At 55.9% G+C, this 12368-nt stretch overlaps 1 protein-coding gene across 7 annotated transcripts in view; it reads right to left on the bottom strand.

The window, feature by feature from the left end:
* Positions 1–12368, bottom strand: part of CACNA2D2 (calcium voltage-gated channel auxiliary subunit alpha2delta 2) — a 168481-nt gene that overhangs the window by 39135 nt on the left and 116978 nt on the right. The window contains exon 1 of one of the 7 annotated variants that reach the window (XM_072044175.1): positions 180–450. The exons of 5 other annotated variants lie outside the window; for them this stretch is intronic. In XM_072044175.1, coding sequence (XP_071900276.1) covers positions 180–320 — 141 coding nt within the window. In that variant the 5' untranslated portion in view covers positions 321–450. Of the gene's footprint in view, positions 1–179; positions 451–12368 lie in introns of those variants that run through there. One more of the 7 variants, XM_072044174.1, reaches the window with a different exon arrangement.

Below are 12368 nucleotides of genomic sequence, written 5' to 3'. Positions count from 1 at the left end.
GCCCCGGCAGCCCGTTCTCCTCCAGGATGGAGGAAGGAGCACGGCACAAGCCTCTCCTCCACGCCTGGGGCACCCCAAACTGCGACTGCCACCACAACCCCACGTGCCCCGCAGCGGCACGGTGTGTGCACCATCCGAAATCGCCGAGCAGCACAGGAAGACAACCCCCCGATACACACCCAGGGAATATAAATCTTCAGTAAACACCGCGAGGCAGCGAAGCATCTCATCCTGTAATAATCTCCGAGACAGTTGATCCCAGGGCTCTTATTACCCCAGCAGCCATCATCTGCAATCCAGTCGGCAGCCGGCTTAGCCATGGCCGGGTATTGATCAGGGAGGCGGCTGCACAAAGCGCGGCAGCATTTCTCTTTCACGGCACTAACTTGTTTGTCGATAACTCTTTCCGCCGCGCAGCACGGGCCGTGCTGGCAGGGAACGGGGTGGCTGGAGCCCTTCTCTCCTCCCCTCGTGCCCAGATCCTGCCCACCCCTGCGGGAGGCTGGGGTTGGGGCTGGCTGCCAACGCTCTCCTGCTTGGCGGAGGGCGAAGAAAGGCACGGTGCTCAGCAAAAAGCAGGTGGCCAATACCTCAGGGACTTCCAAATCTGACTCCCAGCCCAGCTGGTGCTCACCGCTGGGGCCTGGTGCAGCAGTGAGCCCTCCTCAGAGCCCACCCAGGCCACCAGCGAGCCTCCTTGTGCTGCTGCAAGGGTCACAAGCCCAAACCTGGGGCACTGCCAGCCTCGGAGACACTGCAGACCTGGCACAGGTAATCCATGGCACCAGGAGCCCTGAAGACACCGCTGCGCTCATCGCCTCAGTACCTCACACGGCTCCTGCTCCCCTGCTCCCCTTCCTCTAGCGGCACCAAACACCAGCACCAGCCTCACTGGAGCACTGCAGCAGCTGGAGCGAGGAGCTGGGCACGGACACCTGCATGCACAGGGAGCCCGGGGAGGGATGCTTGGAAGCTCACCCTCTTTCCTGTAGAGTGCCCAGTAACGGGGAGCCCTGCTCCAATTTGCTCCGTGCTCCTGAGGACTGAGCACGAGCATCGTGAGCCCTGTGTGGCTCTGCAGAGGGGAGAGGGGCTGTGGGTGCCCCTCTTATGGCCCAAGGTCCCTGGTGCCAGTCGCCGTGTCACCCCGGCGCCAGCCCCAGCCCCTCCTTGCTCCAGCTCCAGCCCGTTCAGCCCAGCGACGCTCCCTAAATCACATTCAAATAATCCGCGGAGCTGCAGTTCCGATCATCGAGTGGGACTTGTCACAGTTCAAAATCCATTACCAGAACCACAAGGCATTTCACCGGCAATTATAAAAGATAGTTTCACTTAAAAATCGATTTTACTTAGAGCTCGGGGGAACGGCTGTTTGGGAACAGGACGCACCAAAACGGCACAGGGCCCAGCAAGGGAACCGGCACCAAACCCAGCCCTTCTGACCCCAAATCCCACATCCTGGAGCTGGATGCCAGCCTTGGGATCGCTTTTAGGATTGCAGCACGGCTACGCTGGCCTGTGCTGCTGTGGATTAGCCGAGCTCTCTCTGAAATGATGCTGGTGGCTCCCCTTCTGCGGACCCAGATTGCCAGAACCAGGTTGTGCCATGAACACCGGGAGGTATTTGGGCTGGCGTGCGTGAGATACCAGTCAACAAACCGCCCGGAGCTACGATCAGCCTGCTGACACCCTACATCTGCTTAAGCCGCGCCGAGGAATATTTTGAGGCATTTTCAAAATAATTGCGAGCGTTTTCTGCCTGTGCCGGGCGGCTAATTAAGCGGTTTGCAAACAAAGCGAGATGGCGAAAACGTGCGGGCTGCGGAAAGCCGGGGCACCCTGCACGTGCACGGCTGCCTGCTCGGCACGGGCTGCCCACGGCCTTCACACGGACGTCGCTGGTCTGGCCCTACACTCACCTATCCTCTCACCTGCAGCCTAAAACTGAGCAGCTTTGGGTTAACTCTGCCTTTTTCCAGCGCAGTGAGTGCAGCGCACAACCAGCTCCTACAGGGGGCCAGGGTAAGCAGGAGCCAAGTGGGAGCAAACCCCACTGAGGATGGGGCCGAGCCTGATGCCAACACCAAGCAGGGAGCTGCGACCTCGTGGCTTCACCCCAGGCCTCTCCATTTTCTGGCTTCCTCCGAGCCCCGATGCTCCTCTAGCATTTTCCCAATGAGCCTCAACACAGAAACACTTCAGGACCTGCGGGGCCCTCCCCTCGGTCCCGCTTCAGGCATGCATTTCTGCCTTCCTGCTAAGCCTAAAAACGCAGGCACCCTGACACTTTGTGCTTTAAAGACCAGGCTGGGGGAGGAGAAAAGAGCAGGAGAGCTCCCCTAAGGGAAAAGCCATCAGCCGGAACAAGATTTCAACAGCTACACGTTTCCTGACCTTTTCCGCAGCCGTATCTTTAATGTTGCACGGCCGAATGTGATAAAAAGAAAAAATTAATAAAAATGGATTTCATTTTTTAAAAAAGGTCAGGACATGTGTTACAGGGAAAAACTCATTTGGGTGCGTGCCTTCCACCTCGCCGATCCCGGGCCCTCCCCTGCCTCCCAGCCGGGCAGTTCTGCGTGCAGCCAGCAGCTCCCTCTGCTTATCGCTGTAAATTTGTGTTTTTTTCTTCCCCTGCCAGATGTAGATTTGGGAACTGTAAGCCCAGAGGTGCTGGCAAACGCCTGGGAGCTGCTCATACCTGGTGGGGTTCTGCCTGTCCGACCCAGGGAGGCAGAGGCCCGTTCCTGGAAGCCAAAGCAGCCCAGCCGCAGGCTGCAGATGTTGGTATTACCAAACCTGCTCGGCAATTAGAGCAGACTTCTGGCTAACTTCCTCCTCCTTTCACCATTCCCCGATTTTTTTAAATATATTATTATGCGTTAAGAACAAAACATAATTCATCAAAGTTAGCAAAAAAAAAAAAAAAGCAACAATTGCTGCGATAACATCACACTAAGTTATTAAGCGGTGACAATGGGGGACAATTACAGCGCACGGCCCGTCCTACGGCACCGCCGTCGGGATGAATCGAGGCAGAGCAGGCGCTGAATGGAGAGGAGCTGATTAACGGGGGCATCGCTGTGCCGCAGCACAATGCCTGCCATTCAGCTGGGCAGTGAGCGCCCTGCGTGCTGCTGGGGGCTGGAGAGGGAAGGTGGAAAGGCAGAAAGGAGAGGTGAGGAGCAGCAGAGACCCGGCTCCTTTGTGCCTGACACAAGCACGCTGCGTTTTTTCGGGTCTGTTATCTCAGGTGGTAACTAATAGGATGCGAGGAAGCGGCCCCGAGTTGCACCGGGGAGGTTTAGATGGGGTACCGGGATGAATTTGGGCATGGAAGAGCTGCTGAGGCACTGGGACCAGGTCAGGACAGAGGCACCGTCCCTGCAGGATTTCAGGGGTGTGTGGGTGTGGTGCTAAGGGACGTGGTTATGGGGTGGACGTGGTCGTGTTAGGTGGTAGCTGGACCTGATGGGCTTACGGGTCTTCTCCAGACTAAAGGCTTCTATCCACAACGCAGCATCCCCACCTAATTCTGCTCCTGCGATGCCCAAAAGATTTTTGCAATGGCTCAGCCATTCATGGGGACTGCTGGGGGATGCTTGCAAACCTACAGGCCGGGTCTTCGGCTGGCACTGAGCATCCTGTGCGGCTCGGAAAGGAGCGTGGGTGAGCTCCCTGCACAGGCTCAGCCTGCCCAGTCCTGCCAGCCACGTCAGGGAGCAGCCTGGGGACATCGGGGAGCAGCACGGGGACATTGGGGAGCAGCACGGGGACACTGAGCAGTGGAAAGCTCAGAAACGGGTGGCCAGACTTCACAGCTTGGCACACCTGTGAAAACAGCGAAAGAATGTGCAGCACTGATGGTGCTGAGCAGCACCGAGCACTGCCCACTCCTGTGCCCCTTCCAGCGTGCCTGGTGACGGATCCTGCCCGTCCCTTCCCTCCCTGCCAGCCCAGATTTCTTCCCAGCGGTGAAACGCTGGAGCCAGCGCTGGGTTCCCTGCTGCTCCAGCGGCTCCGACTCTCTCCTAAGACGTTATTTTTACACTTCTCTTAAAATACAACACTAAGAGAGGCTTCTTGACTATATTAACATTAGGAATCTAATCAGCAATCAGACAGCTCATAATTTTCTGATTAGCTCTGATTATACTCAATCTTTAGGAAAGAGAGAAAAAAAAAAGAGGAAAGAGAAAGAAAAAAAAAAGAAGGAAAAATATAAAAATATTCTCTGCTCCGTTTCCCCACCCCAATTCCCTCGCCAAGGCACAAAGCCATCGCAGCAGCAGGGCTGGAGGTGCCACCACGCACCTGCCCTCTGTCCCCAAGGCTCAGGAACCAGCTTATTGTCCCCGGGAAGGGGCTGATGGAGAAAACACCAAGAGAACTGGAACTGCTGGCAGGCACGCAGAGAGCTCTGCTCCACGGCCTGGCATCTCGGCCAACGTGCTGAAACTCAGGAGGGAAGGATGGCAGGGAGAAGGAGATGGTCTGCCTGCGGGGAGCTGGCCTTGGCTGAAGGGAAGAGCTGGAAGGGGGAGCTGAGGAGGAGGAGGAGGAGGCTGAAGATTGTTGCAGGAGGAGGCGGTGGCCACATGCGGGCTTGGTGGGAAATGACAAATGCTTTGAGGCAGCCCACAGGACAGACCCCAAGGACGCAGGGTATGGGATGGCCAGGAGCGGGGAGGCAAAGGAACGAGAGGCCAGGGGACCCAAGTGGCTCCACCTGTGGGGCTGCCATCACAGAGCAAGCTGCTCCTCCAAAAAGAGCAGTGAGGAGGACTGGGGGAAGCTGGAGAGGTGTCAGGGCCCTGGCATCAGCTGGCCAGGCTGGTCGGGGACACACCAGGCAGGCACTGATGGAGAGCACGAGGCAGACTCATGTGGGCCTGCCTCCGGCCGCACCAGACCCTGCCGAGGGGCCTCTGTGGCGACCTCTCTTGCTGTGCTTTTGCGAAGGACGAGGGCAGGATCCCTGGGGCTCACTCCCGACTGCAGCCAGGAGAAAGGACAGTGAGGAAGGAGCCCCGAGGGAGGGGAGTGCAGAGCGAGCCCCACGCCTGGAGTTAACCAGGCGCGCAGGCTCCACGTCGGAGATTCGCTCCCGACTGCAGCAAGCGATCAGCTGACGCCGTGAAGCATGAGATTTAATTATTTGTATCATAGTCATGGCCGGCATAACTACAAATGATATTAATGGTCATAAAATTGTCCAGCTGGCTCTTCAAACCCGCCGCCGCGCCCAAGCTGCCTTACGGGGGCTGCGCGCCGCAGGGCAGAGCGCCGCGGCCCTGTCAGACAGACGCCAGCTGGAGGGGCCGCCCCACACCTGCCCGGGATCACTGAGCACCAAACGCGCGCTTCATGTCTTGAGGACAGGCCCGATAATGAGAAAGGCTCCGTAAAAGCTGTGGCTGGCCACACGTTCGCATCGGTTGTGCTGAAGCTGCCGGCTGGCAGGCCGGGAAGCCACTTTGCTGCGATACTAGGCCCAGGCCTTCCCCTGGCCCAGCGCGGTGATGGCAACATCACCAGGTTTATCTGGGCTGAGCAGAAAACACCTCAAAAACCCCGCTTGGGCTCCACTGCGGTGAAGGAAAAGGCGCAAACACACCCAGACTTGGCTCCTCCAGCCCTTGCTCACCACACGTCCCAGGAGGGCAGAGTCCTGTCCCCAAACTTGCCAAGAAGAAGCCAAGCAGGAGGTTTGTGCCTTCGCTGGAACGGACGAGGGAGGGGATGGAGCCCTTCTGGGTGCCCGTGCTCCAGCCCTGCTGCTCTCGCCTCCCATGTGCTGCGCTCCAGCATCCACACGGACCCGGCGGCAGTGAGCGGGGCTCTGTTGTTAACTGGCCTCAGAGCAGGCACAAAAAGCTGCCCGAGTTCACGTGGACGGGGCCTTCCCCCCTCCCCATGCCAGGAAAGTCTCCTCCTTACACTCCAAACCCTGTAATCACATCCGCAGAGCCCTCTTTTGTAAAGCAGCCTCGGAGATGTAATTAGTTTGAGGTGACCTCTGGAAAAAAAAAAAAGTTCAAGTTTAAAAAGAAAATCTCTCCGGTTAATGCTATGCAAATTGCCAGAGAGGCAATCAGGCTGACTTTTAAACACTGGCCCCCGTCGGAACGGCTCACAAGACAGCCTTATTGTCTCTCTATCAATTTGCATCTCATTACCCACAAGGCGCCGCTCGCTGGAGGTAACCTTTTGGGGAACACGCCGCAGCGGCGCGGAGGCTGGGGACAATATGGGGACGCGTGTTTACACGGCCTGCGGGTGCCCGGGCAGCTGCCAGGATGCTGTTGGGAGGCTCAGGCCATGTCCTCCCTTGGCCTCGCTCCTTCCTGAGGCTTGCTGGGGCTCCAGCCCTGCCTGGAGGCACCGCAGGCTTGAGGACGCAGAGCAGCCATCTCCCAGCGCCAAGAAGCTGGCACATCCTCAGCAAGGGCGTCACCGAGCAGCAGCAGCCGGGGTAGTTTTCTTCTTTCTGATGGAGCCACGTTGTCCTGAGCTCCGTGGCCTCCTCCCCACAGTCCCCACCTGCAGTGTGTGTCCCGATGGGTGCCCGCACGCTCCCTGCGTGCCCGCCAGCCCCTCCTGCGCAAAGCCCGCGTGGTCTCGCCCGCAGCAGCCGCCTGCCTCCGCCCGCCCGCTGAAGATGCTGCTGAGCATCCTCCCGCACTTCCTAACGCCTCTGCCAAGCCTCAGCGCCTTGGGGAGATGGGACAAAAATAGCGTTTTTCTACAGGAAGGAAATGAAGGAGATGTCGCAAGCAGCGCGTGCCAGCAGCAGAGCCCAGCCTTTCCTAACCACTGCTGCGCGGCACCAGCAAAATGGAGCCGGCCAGCTCCTGCTATTTTTAAGCACTCGCTGCAACGTTCCCAGCGACAGCTGTATTCCCTCAACACCCACGAGCAGGAACTTTTGCAGGTCTCCTTCGAGGCGTTTGCACGCTGGCACCCCTGCCAGCGGCACCGCTTCCTCCTCTCCCCGCGGCAAGGAGCCCCGCGGCGGCACAGCACCTTCCTTCGCCGCTCCACCAAGCCGGGGGCTGCCGAGTTGCTAAGAGCTCGCCAGGGCCCTCCACCAACACGCCGTGCCACCCCCGCCGCCCCGGCCGGAGGTGCCGAGGCAACAAAGGGACTTCTAATAGGCAGGAGAGCACCACTGCGCCGAAGAAAACCCGATCATTTAAAACCCTTCTGAATAATGGTGCTGCCTCCCCGCTGCTCAAATCAGCCTCGGCATTTTGTTATTATGATAACTAAATACAGAAGATTTTAACAGCTGGAAATGCAGCAACAATATTTAAAAGAGTTTTTTTTTTTTTTTTTAAATTGTTGGTATTTTATTCAATAATGGTAATGGGCTTTTTTTTTCCCCCTCTTTTTCTTTTAAAGGCACAAGGTTTCCCCGCTCCGTTGTTTTTGCACGGTGCCGGTCGGGCTGCGAAGCCAGCTCCTGCCTGCTGATGGCAGGCACTTAATACACGGCGAGGCCAGGGCTGGGCAAGGGAGCTGCTGGCGGATGGATGCACAGAAATCACGGCTCGCTGCTCGGACACCTCGCTCACGCTCCGGCGCTGCCTCCCGAGCCTTGCAGGGAGCCGAGGAAGTGCCAAATGGGGAACTGCTGCCCGGGAGGGGCACAGCCAAAACCACCGCAGCAGCTGAAGCCACAGAGCCAGCCTGAAGGTGGCTGCAAGCAGGGGCTTGGCTGGGACCTGGCGGTGGGACGGTCACCTCCCGATGTCCCCATGGAGCCTCCCTGCTTCCTCCGGTCCCGAGCAGCCCGTCCCAGAGCAGTTCATCCCACCTGGGGTTCCCGATGCGCCACAATCCGTTTGTGGTGTCTTACCAAGGAAGTAAAAGCCTGCTTGCAGTGTAAATACAAAGGGATGGTTTGTGCTGTGACATTTGGGGTTCTTTTGCAGCACTGCATTGTGATAATTTAGGAGACTCGATTGCCTGTGGCTCTCCCAGTTGTCACCACGTTGCACCGTGAATCTGGCTGTGGCTGTGCCATGCCGTGGCTCTGCTGCCCTTCCTCTGCCTCATCCCCCAGTGCAGTCCCTTGGCATCATCTGAAGCCTCACACAAGGAGAGCGAAGGCTCTTGGGACCCTGAGAGCACTGGGATGAGCCAAAACCCATTCCTAACCCCCTGTAAAATGTGTCCACACCCTCGCCATACCTGGATAAACCCTTTTCCTTGCTTGATACTCATCTCTAAATGTTAATGCCTCCTCCCTCTGAGCCGGGTGGACGTGGCAGCTCCTTCCCCAGCTCCCTGGGACAGAGCCACTTGGGTCACCCTGATTTTGGGAACGGTGACCCGTCAGCTCCGGCCAGAGATGGGCGAAGGGGTAAGGTGGGTGTGCCAGGGACAGCGCCGCACTGTGCCTGGGATGGGGATGGCAGCGGGCAGACAGGGCACAGGCAGCAGGGGGAGAGGGCAGAGAGCTGGGATGGGGGGGATCTGGGGGACTTCAGGAGAGGGGAGGGTGAGGAACGGGACAAAGAGCAAGGGCAGGGGAAAGCGGAGAGGAGGGGCTGCTGCCGGCGGGGAGGAGAGCGCTATTTTAATCCTTCATTCAGAGCCCCAGTGCCCTTCACCCTGATGCCTATTTAATGTCATCCCATTCAGCGAGTGTCCCCATGATCTGGTAATTATCTTTTACTTACAAAAGAGCATCTCCGTGTCACAAATACTCCCCTCTCCGGCTCTGCCACAGATCAATATCTCCTCAAGGCCTTTGCCTTTGTTTGGGGGAATGGAATTGATTTCTCCGAGAAGCGAGGGGAGGAAAAATATATAAATAAGTGCTGCAGATGTGGCTCTGCCCGAGCCCTGCTGAAGGCTGTGCTGGGCAAGCAGCTAAGCAAAAAGAAAGCGCAGGGACCCCACCTCCTGCTGCAAGGATTGCGTCCTGCCCGCTCTGCCTGCTGCTGCTGGACTGACTGCGGGGCCACTCGTGTGTTTCTCGCTCAGTGTGCACGCACCTGGAAAGCTGGAGCCAGAAGAAACCTCCAGGTCAAGATATCACCAGCTCGCAAAGGTTTCACAGCAAGAGAAGCGTGGAGGTGCCGATCTGCCAGCACACACGAGGATGTGTGCGTGTCCCACCTTCACGTGGCTGAAAATCTTGGCAGAAAGGAGCACGCATTTACCCAGCTGAAAGCTGAGACCCTCAGACACGGGTGCAGACAGAAAACTGCCCTGCTGGCTTGCTGCTAGCAAGTGGAGGATGGAATGAACGTAAAGGAAAACACCAAAAGGCTTAGTGCCACGCAGGACACACGGCCTGTGGAAGCTACAAGACAGTGCTACACGGCAGGACTGACTGTGGCCATGGGCTGCCTGCAGGAACCTCGAACACAGGGCAGGAAGGGCCCTCTGGGGTCCATCCACTGGGCCACAACGTGCCCAAGTGGGACCAAACCCTCCCAGGTGAGTATTTTTCCAACCTATTTCCAAGAAACTGCCAGTGATGGAGTTCCCACGGCCTCCCCAGGCAATCTATCCCGGTGCTTAACTACTCTTACAGTTGGCAAGTTTTTCTTAATATCTAAGGCAAATCTCTCCCACTGCAATTTAAGCCTATTACTTCCCATCCCATCTCCAGCGTGCATGGAGAACGGTTCATTACTTTCTCCCTCCCTGCAACAGGAACCTTTTATGTATTTGGAGGCTGTTACCGTGTTTTACCTCAGCCTTCTCCCGACAAAACAAACCTTTAATTCTAATATCTGCAAGCAGGCCCTTGCTTTCTAATCCTCTAGTTGCTCTCTCTGTCCCTCTGTCCGTCTGTCATTTCTCTGTGTCCGTCCGGAAGCACGCTGCCAGGAACTGGCCCCAGAGCCAGCAGCGAGGAAGAGCGAGGGTTACGCCACCTCGCCTGGACAAGACACCATCAGTTGGTGTTTTTCTCCTCTTAACACACCCCAGCAGTGTTGGGCCATGCTGAGTTTGCAGTCTTTAGAACCACTTTGATCTATTTCAACCTTCCCCATCATATCCTAATTTGCTGTTGTCCAAATGGGAGGAAAGGAAAAAAAAAAGACCAAGACTGTGGGGAAGAGTGAAAATTTTCCATGAGGAAACCTGTGGCAACGCCTTTCTTCCAAGGACTTCTAAAACTGCGTTTGTTCAGCTCCTCAGTCCCAGATTCTCATGGTTATAAAGCACCACTCAGCTGCTGGGGTCTCCTCATGCCCTGAACCACGAACGAACCTCGAACCATGCTCTGCCCTGCAGCAGGATGAAACCCAGGACAAGCAAATCGAAGGCAGTGCTTTTTGGGAACAACAATTAGGACCCATCACGCATACTGATGGAGCTCAGAATTAACTGCAACCTTTCAAGGAAGAGATCGAGGCACTCTGGAGCACAAACATCTCACTGGAAGTGATGGTCCAAAGACACTAGTTTGTGCTCAGGAAGAGGCGGTAAATAAAAGTGTCACATTAGCCCGTAGGTCTATAAATCAGTGGGTCCCTCATCTGTGACAGTGTGTGGCTCTGCTCGTGCTGAGCAGGGAGAAGAGGCAGACGCGGGGCAAAGAAGAACAACAGCGGCTGCTCGGAGCACGGGGGAACTCGGGCAGCAACAGTCAGAAACGATTCAGGGGATTTGATTCTCTTAAAGGAAAAAGTGGTTTTAAAGAGAGGTGTAAACCCCCACGTAACAGAGAAGAGACCTCTGAGCTCAGTGATTGGAACGCTCAAATCTGATGACAAGAAACATAGCTCCCTGTGGAACTCAACGCCTCGAGATGTCGAGGACACGAGACTTTTTTTAAGGAACAAAAATCAGATTAATCGGAGAGCATCATTGGTTATGCGAGCTGAGATCAAAGTACAGAGGAATGCAAGTGCTATCACTCAAGGATTTATACCTCCCAAGTAACTGCTTAGGATTAGAAAGAAATTTCAATAATCTGCCAGCTAAGTATGCATTGCGAGAGTAATAATCCTTCTCTTTCCAAACATCTGCTACCAGCTACTAATGGAGATAGTAATAAGCTAGGTGGATCATAAACCTGACCTGATCTGATTGTTACCTTATAAACTGGAACATGAGGGTGTGATCATTTATCCCGGGGTAACGTGTCACCCTCCAGGACCACGCCACGCAGGAAGCTGCAGGAGCAGAGCACCGGGATGCCTTCTCCTGGAGTCCCGACCTGCAGAAAGGCAGACCCATCACACGAGCTCTTGCAAGCTCCCGTGCTATTGATTTTTATATTATTTCTTGTAGACGCCTCTACTTGCATCCTAAAATCAGGCAGACAATGTATATACAAAGCAACAGGAGGACGGGAGCTTAAATGTGTGCAGTATCTCTGTGGTAGGTCTGCAATTTCCTACCACGAATTTGAGCTGTTGCTTGATGTAGCGTCAAACCCAAGCAAGCAGAATGAGCTCGTGTCTTTCGTTTATCTAAGATAAACCGAACCTCACCGATGCTCTTCGCTTTCTCTTTCTCTCTCTGCCTTTTTGAAACGTTCCTCAGGCTCCTGACACCACCTGGATGGGCTGGCCGAAGAGAGGACGTGTGGAAATAACAGCAGGGAGGAGAGACACAAGATGCATGAAGAGGAAACAGAGGGAGCAGAATTTTAATACCAAAGCATCCAATATAACTGTTTTCCTCCAACAAGCTTACACTGAAAGGTTACTTCTGTCATTAGAGATGGGTGAAAAATGTCAGTAGTTTTCAGAGAAAAGTGAGTAACATTTTTATTCCCTATCACCTCCCCAGAAAGTAAAACAAGGTGAAACAGGAGCTGGGAGCAGCACCTGCCTTGTTTCACCCCCTGCTCTACATGTGCAGTATCAGCACAAAACACGTAGGAAAGAAAAAACCATCACGGTACTATTTCCTTCCGACTACAGCTTGGAATACAACAGCTGCAAAAAAATAGCCTTGGCTGGGCCTCTTAGGGGCTCGCCTACCCCAGCAGCTGGTCTGGAGGCAATGCCCTGTCCTCAGACCCTGCCTCCCAGCTCTCGGCAGGGCTGGGACGTGTTGGTGGCACACAGCCCCTCGGGAGGTGACATCCTGGGTGGCAGGCAAGGCTGCTCCCTGCTGATCAACCCAGGGCAGCCTCCCATGGCTGCCACCGTACCGCTAGGCCCAAGGCTGCAGAGCTCAGTGCCAGGGCACTGGTAACACAGGCAGTGATGGGAGGCCATGGGCACACCGCGGTTATTCTGAGCCCCCGTGGTATCCTCCACCAGGAGGCTTTTGTACAGGCCAGAAGGTCCAGTGTGGTCCTGGCACCTTACAGCTCTGCCCCTCCCAAGCTCCTGGGCAGACAAGATCAGGCCCTGCTCTTGAGTCCTCTCCATGGGGGAATCAAC

This window comes from Anas platyrhynchos, chromosome 13 (genome assembly GCF_047663525.1).
Source record: "Anas platyrhynchos isolate ZD024472 breed Pekin duck chromosome 13, IASCAAS_PekinDuck_T2T, whole genome shotgun sequence".
Taxonomy (NCBI): Eukaryota; Metazoa; Chordata; class Aves; order Anseriformes; family Anatidae; genus Anas; species Anas platyrhynchos.
This window is presented reverse-complemented; position numbering and strand designations above follow the sequence as displayed.